This window comes from Dipodomys ordii, unplaced genomic scaffold, assembly GCF_000151885.1.
Source record: "Dipodomys ordii isolate 6190 unplaced genomic scaffold, Dord_2.0 Scaffold1, whole genome shotgun sequence".
NCBI classification, from domain to species: Eukaryota; Metazoa; Chordata; class Mammalia; order Rodentia; family Heteromyidae; genus Dipodomys; species Dipodomys ordii.
The window spans coordinates 54,967,474-54,984,630 of record NW_012267217.1 but is presented as its reverse complement, the minus strand read 5'-3'; the positions used below and the strand labels follow the sequence as shown (position 1 = coordinate 54,984,630).

Sequence of the window (17,157 nt, the reverse complement as noted above, 5' to 3'; positions counted from 1 at the left end):
TCCCCTTCTTCTTGAGTCTATTCCCATGCATTAATAGTCATCAGTGGCATTTCCTGGCATTGATTGACTACCATGGTGCATCTTAGAAAGATTACTCTGAGATACTTGGAGATATTTGAGGGTTCTATCTGGATTCAGGACAATGACTTGAGAACTATCGTATTGTTGTGCTTTTTTTGTAAATTTTGAGATCAAGAGAACTATTTGAATAGGTCTTATAGGTACATGGGGAGAGATAACTGGGCACATTGTCAACATCTTCCTCAACCTAAAGAGCATCCCCTCAAAGTGTGGTCTATAACAGGTGCACTGAGCCTCTTTTAATGCACACTTACATTTGAGTGACATTTTGCAGTCTGCGTAGGCAAAATGCACAGAAGTATCCCCGGTGCACCTTAGAAACAGAGATCCCATTTATAATTGGAATTGTCATTTGCTTCGCTCCCATTTGTCAATGGCTTGTTGAAACCTAAATAGCACAAATTAAACCCACAGAAGGTCATCTGAAACCAGTGCAGATGGGAAGTCATTTTCAGGATGGCTATGACTGGCACTATTTATTCAGGAAATGTTGTGCCATCTACAAGAAATTTTTAGACCATTTTAACATTTAGTTCACTTTTGCCCTTAAATGTATGGTCTACCCACAATACACTGGATATCCTGAATATTTTGGACATAGAGATGAACGAGGTAATGCCTATCCGTAAGACTGCATTCTAAGCCAGGCCTCTGTGACTCACACCTGTAATACTACACATTCAGCAAGCTAAATCTGAGAAGCAAGATTCAAAACCAGCCTGGGCAGGAAAGCCCAAAAAAACTCTTAATTTCCGATGAGCCATTAAAAAGCCAGAGGTTGAGTGGTAGCAAAAAAAGCCAAGGGACAGCACCCAAACCCTGAATTCAAACCCCAGTACCTGCATTAAAAAAAAAGAAAAGAAACAAAACAAAAAACATGCATTCTAGTTAGCTTTTACACTTGTATTTGGAAAGCAGATATTTTACAAATAGGAAAGTTAAGATGAGAAAGCTTAAGTAACTTGTCTGAGATGGCAAGTAAAATATCTCCGACTCAGAATTATTTTGCAAAAAAAGTTTTTTTTAATAGTTTTGTGGACCAAATGTTTTGTGTTGTTTCCTTGTTCCAAATATTCTAGAAACTTGAAGGCCTTCAACCATACAGGGCCAGGCCTGAGAATTCCAGTCATACTTGTAGCCAGTGGATTTTGCTTATCCATCATTCTGTTTTCCTGCCTCCTCTTAAGCCCTGCAGACCTTGACCATGCCCCATCTACCTTGCTCCAAATCTTTCTATGATGATTTTCCATCCATGATGTCCTTATTTTGGCTGCTGGCCCCAATACTGCCTCTCTTCAGCCAAGTAATGGTTAGCATTATAATTCTAAATGCCTATTTAGCTCTACTTTGGATTGTAAGTTTTTCAAGCAAAGTCTTAAAGAGTATTTGTTGAATGGCTGAATGGATACATATGTCAGCATGATTTGTAAATAAAAGAGGAAATGAAAGACATGCTTTGAATTAAGAACTTCTAAAATCCCCATGAGAATCAGCAGCAAAAAAAAAAAAGAAAGAAAGAAAAAAAAGGTCTCCAAACAGTAAAATTGGTATCTTTTGGTCATTGGAAATTCTGCTGCCAAATTTGGAAAATTATGGACTTGGTTGAATGAGGCCATAAATCTTTCTTTGTAAACTACGTACCTTTCGTAGTGCTTGCCTTTGTGATTTGTGCATCTATCATCTTTCTCTAACCATGATCCTGTCAACTGGTCTAACCAGCCTTTCTTGCTGTGTGTTAGGGCTAAATTCCAGCCATTAAACAATGCCTGCTTTTTTTTTTTCTTCCCAAGGGCACACAACTTCACTTACGACAACCATGCTCTTTATGAAGGAAGTCTGTGGCTAGTTAGGAATGCTTTTTAAACTATGACGCATCTCTTTCTTTTGGTGAGGGTGTGTAGATCAGCCTCCATCTTCCTCCTGCCCTCACCTCTGACTTTTCAGTAAATGTGTTGTGTGTCTACAGTAAGTATGATAATGCTCCTTCATACCCATCGTCCTGACACAGCTTGAATACAGATCAGCAGTTTCAACTGCCAAATTCTAGGAAAATGGGTACTTGAGTTGACATTAGAAAGAATCTTTGGGTAAAACTATTACAAAACTTTCTTGATTTTTTTTCCCCTACAGTATAAGATGGTGCTTAATACAATACTGAGGATTGTATTTTACTGAGTTTTCCTCATTCGCTAGATCCTTGTTAAGTGTGTGCATGGTGAATGAGTCAGTACTGAGGAGGAACTTTTGTTCTACTTGATCTCTAAAATGCCTGCCGTGTTCTGATTCCTTTGAACTAAAGCATCAATTTGTTCATTTATTTACCTTTTTGGAGGAGGGATTGTTTTTATCTGTTATTTTATCAATTGACTCCTTTCTCATCTTAAAAAGCACAGCAATGAAATGTTGGGATTCAGGAGCCAAATATTCCTAAACAGGAATCAGAATAGGCAGTGCTTTACAAATGTGGAAACAGCAGGGGTGACTTCAGAGATGTTTGAAGGAAGAATTACTTGGGATGTTACATAATATGAGTCAACCCTGGGTGAAAGTTTGTTCCTTTTCCTTTTCAGTTTTCTCTCAGTAATTCAGGGCTGGGATGTACCTAATACTTCTGTATCTCTGACTCTGTCTCTCTCTGTCTCTCTCTCTCTCTCTCAATCTCTCTCTGTCTCTCTGTCTCTGTCTCTCTCTGTCTTTGTCTCTCTGTCTCTGTCTGTCTTTCTGTCTCTCTCTCTCCCCCTTCCCCATCTTCCTTCCATTTGTGCCAGTACTAGGGCTTTAACTCAGGGGCTTATGCTCTGGCTTGTTTTTTTCCTAGCAAGACTTGTGCTTGAGCCACAGCTCCACTTTTGGTTTTTACTAGTTAATTGGAGAGGAGAGTCTCCTGGACTTTTTATGCCTGGGCAGTTTTTGAATCTCTCAGCCTCCTGAGTTGCTAGGATCCCAGGCCTTACTGATTACCTTGTTTTGTTAGCAGATTATTTGATGATTCCTACCATTAAGAGGAAGTGATTGTTAGGTTCCCCTGGGGAAAAATGAACCCTTTCCTCTTTGTTCTCCCTGGGGGCACTCATGGCCCCCTCTAGAAATCACCTCCCAGCACCTGTAACCCAGGTACCTGGCTGGTGCACCTGGGTTAGTGGGAGGTCCCCAGGCTCTGAAGTCACTTCCTCTTCCTTTGAGGTCACTTGGTTTCTGCTAATGAACTCTCTTCCGCCTGAACAACCGTGTGGAGGTATCCTTTCTCCAACTCTTCCAGTGACACCAAGGTTTAGTTAGTGCATGCTTATAAATGGGAAGCTTCTTTCTCAAGACTCACAGGGCTGAAAGTAATGCATTTCAGAACAGTATCACTGAAATCTTAATACGAACTGCAGAAGGATGTGACACCCATGGGTGGCAGGAGAATGATGACATTTGGGACTCACGGGGGAAAGGAAGAACTGGGAAAGTCCACTGCCAAATGTCTCGTCTTGGGAAATGAGCTGCGGGCGGGCACATGCAGCAGGGCGATGGCTTCCAGATGTGCAGTTGGAGGCTCTGATGGAAACGAGATTGAAAAGGCAAGGGAAGAGCCTGAATGTGGCTTAGGATGTGGAGGACAATCAAGTTGCTTGCTTTATAAAGTGGCCAATTTGGCAAAGCTGACTTCTCTCAAACCAGTGTTCTTAGCAGGGGAAGTTCAAAGCTCTTCTTGAAGGGTGCAGAATGACTTCTAGATTGTACTACAGGGCAGTTGTAGGGTTTAGGTGTGTCACCCCGCCTCACTTTGCCACGTATTGCTTTTGTCGCTGTTTCTCAGTAAGATGCTCCTGGTGTGCTGGTGGCTCACACCTGTCATCCTAACTCCTCATGGCTGAGATCTGAAGATTGCCACTTAAGGTCAGTTTGGGTAGGAAAGTTCCTCCAATGAACCATCAAAAAGCCAGAGCTGGAAGTGTGGCTCAAGTGGTAGGGTACTACCCTTGAGAGGAAAAAAGCTCAGGGATATAGCATCCAGGTCCTGAGTTCAAGCCGCAGTACCAGCACAAAAAATAAAAAGAATCCAGGCTTGACATAATGTTTTTGTAAATCAGACTTCATTATGCTACTTTTCTCTGGTTGCATTTCTGTAAGCAGTTGCCGAAGACAAATCTCATCAGCTCAGCAATTTCCTGTCTCCCTCCTGCCATTTAACGTTCCCTTCTGTCCTGCTTGCCTCTCAGTTGTATTTCTCCTTCAACCTCTCATTTTCCTGCATTTTTATGACCTCTGAGTTCAGGTCCACTCTTAGTTTCTTTTCACATTTGTGCCGATGTATTTTCTGAGTATGACTGCATCAGAAGTATTCTATTAACTAACGTGATTGTAATATATTGCCGACTCCCTGTTAGCGATTTCTGAGCCCCTTGATTGAGCTCATATTCCCCTTGAATGGGCACAGGAACGTTGTTGCTCCAACTCCTAAAGTAGAAATTGGATTCATTTCCCCCACATACAGTGGTGCAGTGATAACCCAACTAGAGCGAAGCCGTCTTAGTTCATCAGTCCACCAGGAGGGCAGGCCAGCCAATTCTTTCCCAAGGAATATGTCAGTTATCAGAATCGAAGCCAGGACCATTTCGGAGAGCCAGTTCATTTTATAATTTTATGATGTTCCTCCTGCCTGCCTCCTTTCGAATGGCTTCACTTTTCTATTTCATTTCCCAATCCTGAACATTGGAGTTTAAAGAGCCCCTTTTTTATGGAGTGTATGTTAAAGTGCTCTGTGAAGCAATATATTTATTACCTGCAGTGAAATGGCTTTTCACAGCCAGGCAGCTTTCGTAGCCCCCGTGCTCCCTGTACAGTTAAAGAAGTTTTGCTCCTTGTGTCTTAATGACAGCAAAGAAAGGCAATACGTGTATATGTGTGTGCGCATGTGTGTGCATCTCTGTACTGAGTTTGTGTGTGTGTGTGTGCATGTGTGCATCTCAGTGCTGTACCTGTGTGTGTATGTGTGTGTGTTTGTACATGTGTATATATTTGGTGTACATGTGTGTGTGTCTCTCTGTGGGTGTTAGGGAAAGGGAGTCTTAGAGCCTCTAATGAGCACATTTCCGTTTTTCATTCCCTCAGATGCTCAGTGGCTTCCATATGTGTGCTGCATGCAGCTTTGTTCATCCAGTTTGGTATTGCTAACCTTGGAGTTGCTTTTGATGGAGAACATGTGTAGCCATTGTATCTTTCACTTATGTTTATGCCTGAGATCCAATCTGGAAGAGCTTTGGAACTGAGAGAGAAAGATAGGGAAAAAAAAAAACAGAAAGAATAGTGTGTGTGTGTCTGTAAGGGGGGGAGGGTGTGCGCTGCTGTGTGTGTGCACGCGCACACTGCCATTCTGATGTGTTCCTAACAGAGATGTCAGGCTGTCAAATAGCTGTCTCTAGAAGCCTCTCTGGATTCCGTTTAGTGAAGAGGTCTCCTTTTTTGTGACTGCCATTTGTCCTATCGGTTTCGCAGCCACCACCTGGAGACCCATCAAATATGGTTAAACTGGCCCATTTTCAGTAGCAATTTATTTTCCTTTATTGTTTCCCCCTGAGTTTGAAGATGGTAGTCTTGTCTGTATTGGGGAAGGGCAGAAGGCTGATTAATTTGTTATTAATTTGTTGTTCCTCTGGAGACATTTTTGGATGATTGTTTTCACATATTCCCACAATTAGAGAACAAAAGTGAAGATGAATTCCATCTGGGAAGACCCCTAATCTCTAGTTGCGCCGGGCAGCTTTGTTAGATAAGATTAAGGATTTCATGAATGCTCCCTCTTTCCCCTGGCCGTTACCCAGCTGTGTCAGCCCTTGTCATTCGCAGCACGGCTAGATAACAATTGACTGGAGATGACACCACAGCAGAGGAAAGGCCAGCATTATCAGGCAACCTGGTTTTATACATCTCAAGTACGGCCTTCCTTCCCAGGCCCCAAAACGTGCCCAAGAGGACCGCCTTTATGTCTCCTTCAATGGGAAGAGGAAGAGGCTGGCAGTTCAGCAGGCAAAAGCAAATGTTTCAGTTCTTAGGAAATGGCCACAATTGCCATTATGTCCACAGAGACCAGCCTTGCTTCATTTGTATTCTTCATTATTTGCATGGTTGTCTTTAAACTGAAATTTCTCACTCTAATGAATCACTGCTTTTATTTGTATTCGAAAATCTGTAAATCCTTTCTTCACCTTCCAGCATTCCCTAGGTTGCCTATGGAAGACTTACACGTTCTCTTGGTTGTATTACGTTAAATATCAGTACAATGATACTTAGAACACTGGAAGGCAGGCTGAAAGGCAGACTAATGAGCTTAAGAGGAGGAGTTCTTCAAGACCATCCTACCTTGAAAAAGACCAACCTAGGCAGCCCAGGGTTTCCTTTACCTGCAGCTTTGTATGAGAAATGGCTGTGGGTGCAGGAGTAGTGGCAGGCCTGTGGACATACCAGTCCACCGCATGACAGATGGCCAAATAACTTTTTAAACAAGATGTGCTTGTACTGGAGAAGACAAAAATGTAGAAGACATTTCTACATGATGTTTTTAAGTAAGGTAAATGATGAGCTGATAACCCTCCAGACCTTTTTTAACCCGAAGACAAAATTCCTTCTTGTTTTCCTGACAGCACCGTCATCCATTGCTTTGGTGCAGGCTAAAGAAGTCACAAGATACAGCGTGGCTCTGGCTTGGCTGGAACCAGATCGGCCCAATGGCGTTATCTTAGAATATGAAGTCAAGTATTATGAGAAGGTAATACTCTTCCCTGCCTTTTCCTTCCCTTCCCTCTCTTTGTCCTTTCTCCTTCCTCTCTTCCCTCCTTCCCTCCATCCTTCCCTCTTCCAATCCTTCTTGCCCCCTCCTTCCATCTCTTCCTTCCCTCTTTCTGTCCTTCTTCCTTCTCCCTCCCTTTCTTTCCTCTGTTCCCTCCCTTTCACCCTTCCTCTTTCCTTACCCCCCTTTTCTTTCTTCCCTCCTTCCCTCTTTCCTTCCTTCCTTCCATTTTAGACCAGTTCTAACTCGTGAAATTCCTATGACTATCAGTATGAAATGTATTTTGTTTAATATAACTGTAGTTCTTCTTTCTAGTAATGGAAAGGAAAACAGCTAAGAGGTCCTCATGTATAATTCTTCCATCAGGGAGACTGATTTACAGGAGTGAAGCAATGATGTGTTTGAACACATCACTGCTACGAGTGATGGAATGTGGGTTCTGGTGACTTTTAATAGAAAATTGGGAGTGCAAGATTGCATTCTTCTGCCCCTTAAAGTTATAAGAATGTATTATTTTTACAAATAACTTGTCATTTAAAGGACAGAATTTTAAAGACAGCTATTTACGTCCAAGGCTATCTAGAAAATGAACAATTGCTTCTCCTTTTTAAAGATAATCATTTATTGGATTTTTTTTTATTAAAAGCAGAAAAGGGATTGGACTCTTACTTTTTTTATTGAAATCAGATTACCGTATTTTTGGCATTTCTTTAGACAAAACATACAAAAAAAGACAAGGGACATTAAATTGCTTATTATGGAACTAGAAGAGCACCAGCCATCAGTTAATGTTTTGTTTTTCTTCTTCCCACAAATACTTATCAACAACCATCAGACTTGAATTCTGCATTTCTTTCAACATGTCCAAAGTAGTTCCAACATTAAAGATAATGCAGGCCTTCTAGAGACTCTGTGCAGCTCCATTTACTTTCAATTCCTGAGACTGGCTCAGCTTCAATATTGTGTCTAAAGTCAGCAGGGGACTTAATGCTGCTGCCTTCCCCAATTGTATCTCCCTGTGATGCAGGACCAGAACGAGCGGAGCTATCGTATCGTTCGGACAGCCGCCAGGAACACGGACATCAAAGGTTTAAATCCTCTGACTTCGTACGTTTTCCATGTGCGGGCCAGGACAGCTGCCGGCTACGGTGACTTCAGTGAGCCGCTGGAGGTCACAACCAACACAGGTAACATGGACCACCTAGACCCATTCCAGGTTCTTTCACAGCCCAGAGTGAATCCCACCAAGGTGAAATCGAAGGAGCGTTCTATTCGTTTTGGTTGGCATCCATCTTGTTGCAATGGATGTGGTATGAAATAAGATAGCCAATGTCTGCAACTTGGACAATCTCATGCTATTTAAGGAAAAACCATTTTTCATAGTATATCAGATCTGTCTTTTCATATGAATAAACAATGTTGCCAATTTTACTTTCTCATTTGGAGCCTTCTACAAACCATGAAAAATGGGATTACCAAGCTGACTAATTGAGGGTTATATAGCTACCCTACATTAAGATAAGAACTTTTCTTCCTGAGAATATTAAAGAAGGAGTCAAATAGACCATTCCCCCCCCCACCCCTACTTATTTCTTGGAACTCGTTTAAATCAAATCAGATCAGCTGTGTGTATGTTTTTAAGGCCGCTTTCGATAAACATACCAGATCTCTATACACATGAGTTGGATCCAAGCTGGAGTATAAGATTCCTTACAAGCTAGAATTGGACCTATTTGATAAGATGTTAGGGCAGAATTTTTAATACTCATTATAGAAGATGATTTCACTGATACATTATTAAATATAATGAAAATGAAAGAAAATCAGACAAGAAAGTAAGGTTGAATCAGAAGAAGACTGAAATCCTTGATAGTATAAAGTGATGACATAAAGGAAAAAGCATCAGAGTATCTTTGCCATGTGGAATTTAATGTCTCTGTTTGCCATGCAATGATAGAAAGCAGGTATTTGTCTTACAAAGGTTGTCTTAGACAGTACTGTTGCATGAACATTTATCGATGGTCCACAGAAACTTCCAGCAACCTAATAGGTTCAGAAGGTTGAATGTGGGGACGCAGTTAGAAGTTCTACCTCTCAGAACCTTTACCCCCTTGACCCCTGTGTGGTTGTTTTTCCAGTGCCTTCCCGGATCATTGGAGATGGAGCCAACTCCACCGTTCTTCTCGTCTCTGTCTCCGGCAGTGTGGTGCTCGTGGTCATACTTATTGCTGCTTTTGTCATCAGTAAGAGGTAAGGACTGAAACCACTCTTATATGCGCCTCACCTTCTCGGTTTTATGGGGAAGCCTTTTGTCTTCTCTACACGAAGATGAGGCTTATGATTAGCTTCATAAACATGGCGTTTGCCTGCCAAACTCCTTCCTCGTAGCTTTGATCTTCCCGTGGCCTTCCTGGAGCTGACACTGGCAGTCTACACTGCTGAGAGTCTCAGAGCAGCCCAACCAATGCCAGGAAAACCAAGCCGAAGAAAAAGGCAATGGGAGATGTGTTGATATTTCAAGCTGTAAAGTGTTACATGCATCCCTTTGTTAAGAGGGACTTCACTGTAAGCATCCCTTTGTCCAGAGGGACTTCCCTGACAAAGGCAAAAAAAAATAAAAACATCTTTCACATGGGTTGACAATAATGGTTATGAAAGCAACGCATGCTTTCTCTCTGCCTTCCCTCAGCAATGGTTGTCAGCATTCCCAGAGGCTCACCCCTGCGCATGGGGTGGGTATGGCGTTGCAGAGTTTCTATGCTCTGAGTGCTGACAAAGAAATCCAGAAAGGCCTAACAGCGGCTTTGCCAGCGTATTCCTTGGAAGGCACTTTTTCTGCTGCTTTGCCTCCATTCACTTTTCACACTGCCCTCACCATCCCTTACGAGCCCCACATCTGGGCCTTCATCTTAGGGTTTTGATGGTTAAGCTTCTCATGTCATAGAAGAGGAGGAGGAACATGTGATCATTGTTTAGGATTATTTCATTGCCCTGGTGGTCAGGAGAGCTACTGCTGGTTCCCCTGTAGCCCTGCTTGGCTCTTAGACAGTAACTGTCGCACCGTCCCTCTCTGCCTGCTGCTGATTTCACCAGTGCCACAGTAGCACCTTGGCTATTGTCACTGCGTATGCCAGTGCACAGTAAAAAGAGGGTGGTAACCACGGTGCCTGGATGGTGCCAGTTGTCCCATGCCCTTCTTAAACGTCTAGGCTTCCACCTTCACTCTCCAGAATGGCCTGGTGTAGAGGAGCTGAACGCGTCAGCCTACTCTGGTATAGAGCAGTGCCTCATTCTTTCTGGCCTGTGTATTTGGGAATGAGTTTGCTTGTATTGGTATGACGTCTGTCAGACAAGTTGGAGTGGAGAAGTAAGTGGAATCTCCACGGCGTTATTAAACTTTGGAAGTCAGTCAAGAAGAGTCCTGTGTGTTGTCATTTGAGTTTGCCTCCATGCATGCGCCATGCGTGTAACGTGTGGGAAAAGTGTGTGTATGGGTGGTATTTATCCATCCAGGATCTGGGAAACAGGGATTTGGGAAAGGGGATTGGGCAGACATTTCAGGGGATTAAATTTTAAGAATTCCTGCATTGGAAATTTTTGCAGCATCATTAAATAATGTTTGTGAGGCAGTGAAGACATTTAAAATAAGTGTGTGTCTCAGAAACAATGGGCTGAAATCCAGAATCATGTGGTCCTTAGAGCACTCCTCAGTAGCCAGGAGGGCTTGTCTCGTGTCCTGACCACATTCTTCGTGCTGTTCGGGGACATTCTGGAGTTGTAGTCCAGCTTTCCTTTGGCCACTTGTTTTTTTTTTTCATTTTATCTATCCCTGAATACAGCAAACTGAGGTGTTTAGAGATAAATCTTGTCATCACTATGTGTTTCTTCCATTGACCAAAAGAAAAAGGAAAAAAAAACCGTCAAAATGTAATTCAAAGAGTGAAAATTATTAAAAGTCATAGTGATAGAAATAGCAACCTCATGCTTGATGACTTAATTCCCTTTCTGGTTGTATTGACCACTTTATTATATAAGGTAGGACTGATAGCAGGATGCATTGGTTTTCCAGTTCTGAGTCTCCACCTCCCTGGGAGGATTGAGTCTGTCGAGTTATCCGGCGATGATTCCTGTTCCTTATCCCCCATTAAAAAAAAGCTGTCACTTCCCAAGGCTGATAAACATGGGTTGGTGATTGGTCCTCAATGGATCACTTTTTAGAAAATGAAATGTCAACCCTTTGCCCTCATATTGATTCTTCTTTAGTGCTGGTCATAAAGCTGTCAGGGGAAGGGTTTCCTGGAGCCAGGTAGCTGACAGGTTTGCAGGCGCTGATGCACACTCAGCCAATTCTTCTCCCATGCAGGTTGTCTGTCTGCTCTGTTATCTCCAACTACCAATGTTCAACAGAGATTGGTGCAGGTGAACAGAGAGGAGACAAGTATTGCGGACAAAAGTTAGACCCAGGGCTTTCATAAAAATACAAATCAAAGCAATAAGTGGTACCCTGGAAATCATGTTGCCGGATTTCGGCAGCCAGCAATAGGAGAAAGTGACTGATTAAGACGTCTAAGCCTACCCAATCTAGGCTGTGCCCTTGGCCAGTGGAATTCTGAGAGTCACAGAATATTGATGCCAGAGAGGAGGCTAGCAATGAATCCCTCCTAATGACTGCTTGAAACTTGAACCCTATCTCTGGCAAGGAGTAGATAGAAAGGAGAAATTTTTCAGTGTTTCTAAGGAACACCAGGAGAAAATGTGTCTGTTTGGCGATTTGTTATTTAAAGGAAGGTTCATAGTTGGCATCATGCTGGATTTTGAAATAGCAATTGTTTCATTGATTTTACTATATTCTCTTTACACTGCCAAGTCTGAGCTTAAGGTCAGGTGTGATCATCTACAATGGATACATTTTTGGTGTTTCTCTTGGGGCCAACCTGAATGTGTAAGCATTTGGGCCTCTCAGAGAAAGAATCGCACTACTTGATGTAAAACCTTTATTTACATATTTGACAGAAGATATTACATATTGTGTGTTCATTTAGATGTATGTTTATACTGCTTACATGATGTCAAGTAAATTAATTTACATTTCTATAGGCATCATTGATCAGTGTCTTCATCCCTCAAGCTACATTTCGGGATGGAATCAAGATTGCCGATGGCATAATTGTACCTGTCCTGTAGTTCACAGGCTTGACACTGTGTGATGCCGTCACCAGGAATCTTAACCTGCAAGTCACTATTTCATTAATTATATATTTAGATATTTGTGATCTCTGCAGTGTTGCCACTTGCTTTATTGCATTTCGAAACGATTGCTCTGAAAGGACTGTTAACATTGGGGTTATATGACAATTCAGAAGTCATAACCTCCAGGACTAATGGCTGAAATTTCTGTGTGAAATTTCTCTGACAATTCCCTTTTAGACCAGCAGTTGCATCAGTTCACCTTGAAAAACATCCTAAGGCAGTATGAATTCAGATAGTTTTAGGATAGCCTCTTTTCCCCAATACTATTTTCTTGTTCATACATGAGAACTATAATACAAAAAGAGTGTTCCTGCGGATTTTGCTTTATTATTTACTTTAGGGGGGGAAAACGTTGGTGGCTAAGGAAAAGTATTAACTTGATAATAAAGCATTCATTACTTTTATAATAACTTTCTAATAATTGCTAGCCATACTTTGTTTTTACTTACTCTAGGATTAAGAAGTGAAGGCATAATTTAGACACATCTATCAGGTCTTGGAAACTTGTGGTCCGTGGATGAACAACAAGTCCTAAATACCCAATGCAAAGTCAGAGTTTGTAACTTTTGTGTTCTTATTGGAGGTGAATATTTCTGACTTTGGAGCTAACAGTTCACAGGATGCTAACACGGTTTCTTTTCCTCCTGTGTCTGTCTTCCCCTGTGCCTTAATTTTCTTCTCTGGAATATTATGATCACATAAGAATTGAACACACTTAAATGTGAGCCTAAGTTGGCTCTGATGAAGTCATGTAAATTTGCACAATTAGGGGGCAAATGGCACCTGAGGAACACTATTTACTTGCATGCAATCGTGTGGTTCAATCCTATTTCAAAACTATTTCAAAATGTTGCTCATGAAGAACATTCAGACATCATTCAGCGTGAGAACAAGGACAGCATAGGAAAAGGGAAAATGAAGGCTGGGCCTCAGTGAATCTTCATGGGTGATGGGGTTAGAGCGCTGGCCAGGGGCCCTCTAGAAGTCTAGCTTCTTCTTATGTTGCCAATCTCCTTGAATCTGCACTGTTAGCCAAATAAATTACTTACCTTTTACTAATTGGTTTTGGAATGATGAACTCCATCCACCAAAATCTGTCCACTTGATCATGAAAGTTCCATTTTGATAAAAGCAGGCTCTAGGCCTGTGGTTTGTTTTAACTGAAGAGTCAAGGTGCCAGAAACAACACATTGGGCTGGGAGGGTTCAGGCTGTTCCTAACTATGTTGGTTAATACTCTCATTAGTGGGGCCCTGGGATGACAGAGGGGAGGGCCAGGCCCTTTGCCAGAACCCCTGCTGTGAAAAGGCTTCCTGTTCCCTACTGACCATTCACTCTACTTACAGCTCTTCTCCTGCCCCTCTGGGTCAGCCTGTCTACAACTCTGTAATTAAGAAAAAATCTTCCACAAAGCTTTGCTTCCGCCATTCAGGTGATCTGCCTCAGATGTCGGCTCTTCTTTGGGCTCTTGGGTTGCTCCAGGCAGGCTGTCCTAAGAGTAAGAGCCTTTCCTGGGACAATAATGAGCCACATTGTCCTCCTTTGAGCCAAGGGGAAAGGAAAGGGTCATCAGGTGACAAAAGTCAAGAACGTGGACATTTTTGTTTCCAAGGTATTATTAGAGAGCTAATGGGGCTGCAATTAGCCTTCGAACAATAATCCTGGTGTTTCGTTTGTTGGCATTCTGTGTGCCCAGGTAGGGTCCTCTCCCCCAAATAACACTCTGAGTAAGGAAGTGCCTGTAAAATAGACACCTTCATCACTCTTCCAATGCCTCTTTCTATGCTGAGAAGTCTGAGGAAAGCATGAGAAAATCAGTCTTATAATTAATGACTCCTGGCATTTGTATTTCCTCTGGCTTTGTTACCTTTAATGAATGTTTTTGATGTAAAACCAAAAGCCATGTTCCTGGACAGCTTGAGGCTGAAGGTTTCTACGTGCATGCCAGGGGGTTGGGAATGTGGTTCAATGATTAGGCACTAAGCACGCACAAGACCCTCCTGGTCTGCAATGTTAAAGATCTAAAATGGTTTAACAGATTGCAGGGCTTTGGGCAGCACTGATAAATCGCAATCCCTCAACTAGCAGACTCTGTTGTGCCTTGATTGGTGTAGTCTAGTCTCATATTATTTTCTTATGAGAGGCAAAGAAAGGATGGGTAGAGAAGACATCGGAGGGACAATCTTTCATAGAATGTTGTTTGATTTATGAAGCAATAGATTTTAAGGGCAGATGTGCTGGGTGTAGGGAGCGCACACCTGGAATCAATCCTCTGTACCGAAGATCTCGATTTGAATCTAGCTCAGGCAGAAAACATGAGACTCTTATTACAATTAGAGAAAACCTGCAAGAAGAGTAGCTGAAGTGGCAAAGCACCAGTCCTGAGGGAAACAGCTAAGTGAGGGCCATGAGGCCCTGAGTTCAAGGCCCGAGCCGGCCACTGGTGGCTCACGCCTGAAATCCTAGCTACTCAGGAGGCTGAGATCTGAGGATTGCGGTTCCAAGCCAGCCTGAGCAGGAAAGTCTGTGAGACTCCTATCTCCAATAAACCACCAGCAAACTGGAAGTAGCACAGTGGCTCAAGTGGTAAAGTGCTTGCCTTGAGCTGAAGAGCTCAGGGACAGCACCTTGGCCCGGAGTTCAAGCCCCATGACCAACAACAACAACAAAAAAAGTTGAATCCAATTTAAGTAAATTTACTGATAAATTTACTATTACTTCTCACCAGTTACCTTGTAATTGCTCCTCTAGGAGAGAACCTGTGAATTACAGACTGGATCATGGTAGCTATGTAGTTCTTGTAACTCAGTGTGTATGTTGGGGGGATGGGGGGGCTGCGTGTCCTCTCATCTGTACAATGGGGTGAATGTGTGGCTCCCCACCTGATTCCTTTCACGAGGTTGTTGTGAAGATGCAATGAAATAATAGCCCTGTTTGAAGGCCCTTTAAAAAGTTAAATACAAAGGAAAACACAGGCTGTTATTTGGTACCAAAATATGCACGCTTCAGATACCCGTGGTAACTGGGGTCTCGGTTTTGCAAAGCTGGTTCCTACTTTGCAAACAGTTAGGGGAGGAGATAACGTACGTGATGAGAGCACTTTGAAAAGTTAAATGCCATGTAAAAGTGCAAAGTATTTATTATTTGCAAGGGACTTAACCACGTGGAGGAACATCTGTAGGCTCCCAGGGCCTGATTGCTGAGCTGGTTCTTGCAATGGTTGACAACTGGGAGAGGATGTGGGAGGGAAGCCCTGGGCATGCGCTCTGCGATGGGCAGCACCTCACCAAGCTTTGGCTGGCTTCTTTAGGTTCTCTGCTGCGTTCTCCTTTGCCTGGTCATTCTGCCTTTCCACCCTTATGCAAAGTTCAGGAGTTGAGGGATCAGATTCTGACAAGACCTCAGGCTCTGTGGCCAAGAGGAGTCTTTCCTTAGCTTGTAGCTTTCATTCCTTCATCTGAGAGTCTTAACTTTTCCTTAAAACTCAGGCAACACCAAGTGATTATAAATTTCAATGTTAATTTTACATACCGATAGCGTCACAGAAACTGCACTTTTTGTTCACTGACTTAGCTTCAGCCTCCTAAACTCTAGAGCTGTGATACCAACTGAGCTGATTTACCAATTGCTTTTTAGCATATACATTGTCCTGAGTCAATATGTAAGGTCTAGGGTATGGGTGCTGACCCACAGAGCCTTTGCCTAACACATGCAGAACCTTGGGCTCACCTCCAGCATCACATACATTAAAAAGAATGTGTGTGTGCGCATGCGTGCATGTGTATGTGTATAGATTTAATATATTTGATTCTTATCTTCAGCTATTTTCTGCTTTGTATAAATGATGCTTATATTTCTCACTTGAGATTTATATCTTCTGCAGATTTATAATTCCCCTGACTTTGTAATAAAACCAAATTCAAAACCAAATCTCACTGGGCAGTGGAAGCAGAATATAAACTTTAAAATCCATGAGCCATTTTTACTGGAAGAATATTTAGTCAAAACTAGTTTTCTATAAAATCTTATTTGATTTAGTACCCAGCAAATATTTGCTCCCTAAATGTTCTCGAGTAATTGAAAGATTTATATGTCGTAAGAGAAACGAACAGCTACATTGTTTTAAAAGTATAATATGATAGTGATCCTGTGTGGTAGTGACTATGGTATTTATAGCAATGGGGCTCACTATGAATTGCTATGACATACTGAATATTATTGCCATTGGGTTTAGGCAGAATTATTCGTGACAACTCATTTTAATTAAAAATATAAATGTGTTTATATAATGGCTAGTAAACTTGTCTTCAATAGCATAAGTTCTCTCTGGCGATTGAAATTATATTTATAAAGTATTTAAAATATATAGTTAAGAGCAGAGACTCTGGACTCTTGGCATTAGATTTGAAACCCTGACTTGTCAGCCCTCTGACACATTCCTTGTGGACCTCAGTTTTCTTATCTGTAAAATATATATTGAATATTTGCTTGACTTGAATTATGCTAATAAAGAACTTGTCTTATGGCTTTTGTCATCGCTTTTGTGTTAGAGGAAAATTATTTTTGTTTCTCATTTTTTTAATAGGCGGAGTAAATATAGTAAAGCCAAGCAAGAAGCAGACGAAGAAAAACATTTAAATCAAGGTACCAGAAGAAAATGTTTTGAGGGAGGTGGGTCATGGGGCTTGAACTCAGGGCCTGGGTTCTATCCAAGCTTTTTTGCTCAAGGCTAGTGCTCTACAACTTTGAGCCACAGCATCACTTACAGTTTTCTGGTGGTTAATTGGAAATAAGAGTTTTATGGACTTTCTTGCCTGAGCTGGCTTCAAACTGTGATCCTGAGATCTCAGCCTCATGAGCAGCTAGGATTAAGGCATGAACCATCAACACTCAATGAAAAATATTTTTATTTCTAGAGCATATTTCATATTTTCTAGTTTAGAAGGGCCTAAAATGAATATGGCTGCTAATGTTTGGATAATGTATTCCTTGTCCAAACAATATATTTCTAGGGCATCAATCTGCAACAAATGATTTGAGATTATTTAAAGTAAG

The 17,157-nt window shown here is 41.9% G+C and overlaps 1 protein-coding gene across 3 annotated transcripts in view; it reads left to right on the top strand.

The window, feature by feature from the left end:
* Epha4 (EPH receptor A4) overlaps positions 1-17,157 on the top strand; it is a 134,543-nt gene that overhangs the window by 99,411 nt on the left and 17,975 nt on the right. For all 3 annotated transcript variants that reach the window (XM_013011857.1, XM_013011864.1, XM_013011872.1), the window contains 4 exons: positions 6,708-6,832; positions 7,881-8,040; positions 8,992-9,103; positions 16,688-16,746. In XM_013011857.1, coding sequence (XP_012867311.1) covers positions 6,708-6,832; positions 7,881-8,040; positions 8,992-9,103; positions 16,688-16,746 — 456 coding nt within the window. The remainder of the gene's footprint in view (positions 1-6,707; positions 6,833-7,880; positions 8,041-8,991; positions 9,104-16,687; positions 16,747-17,157) is intronic.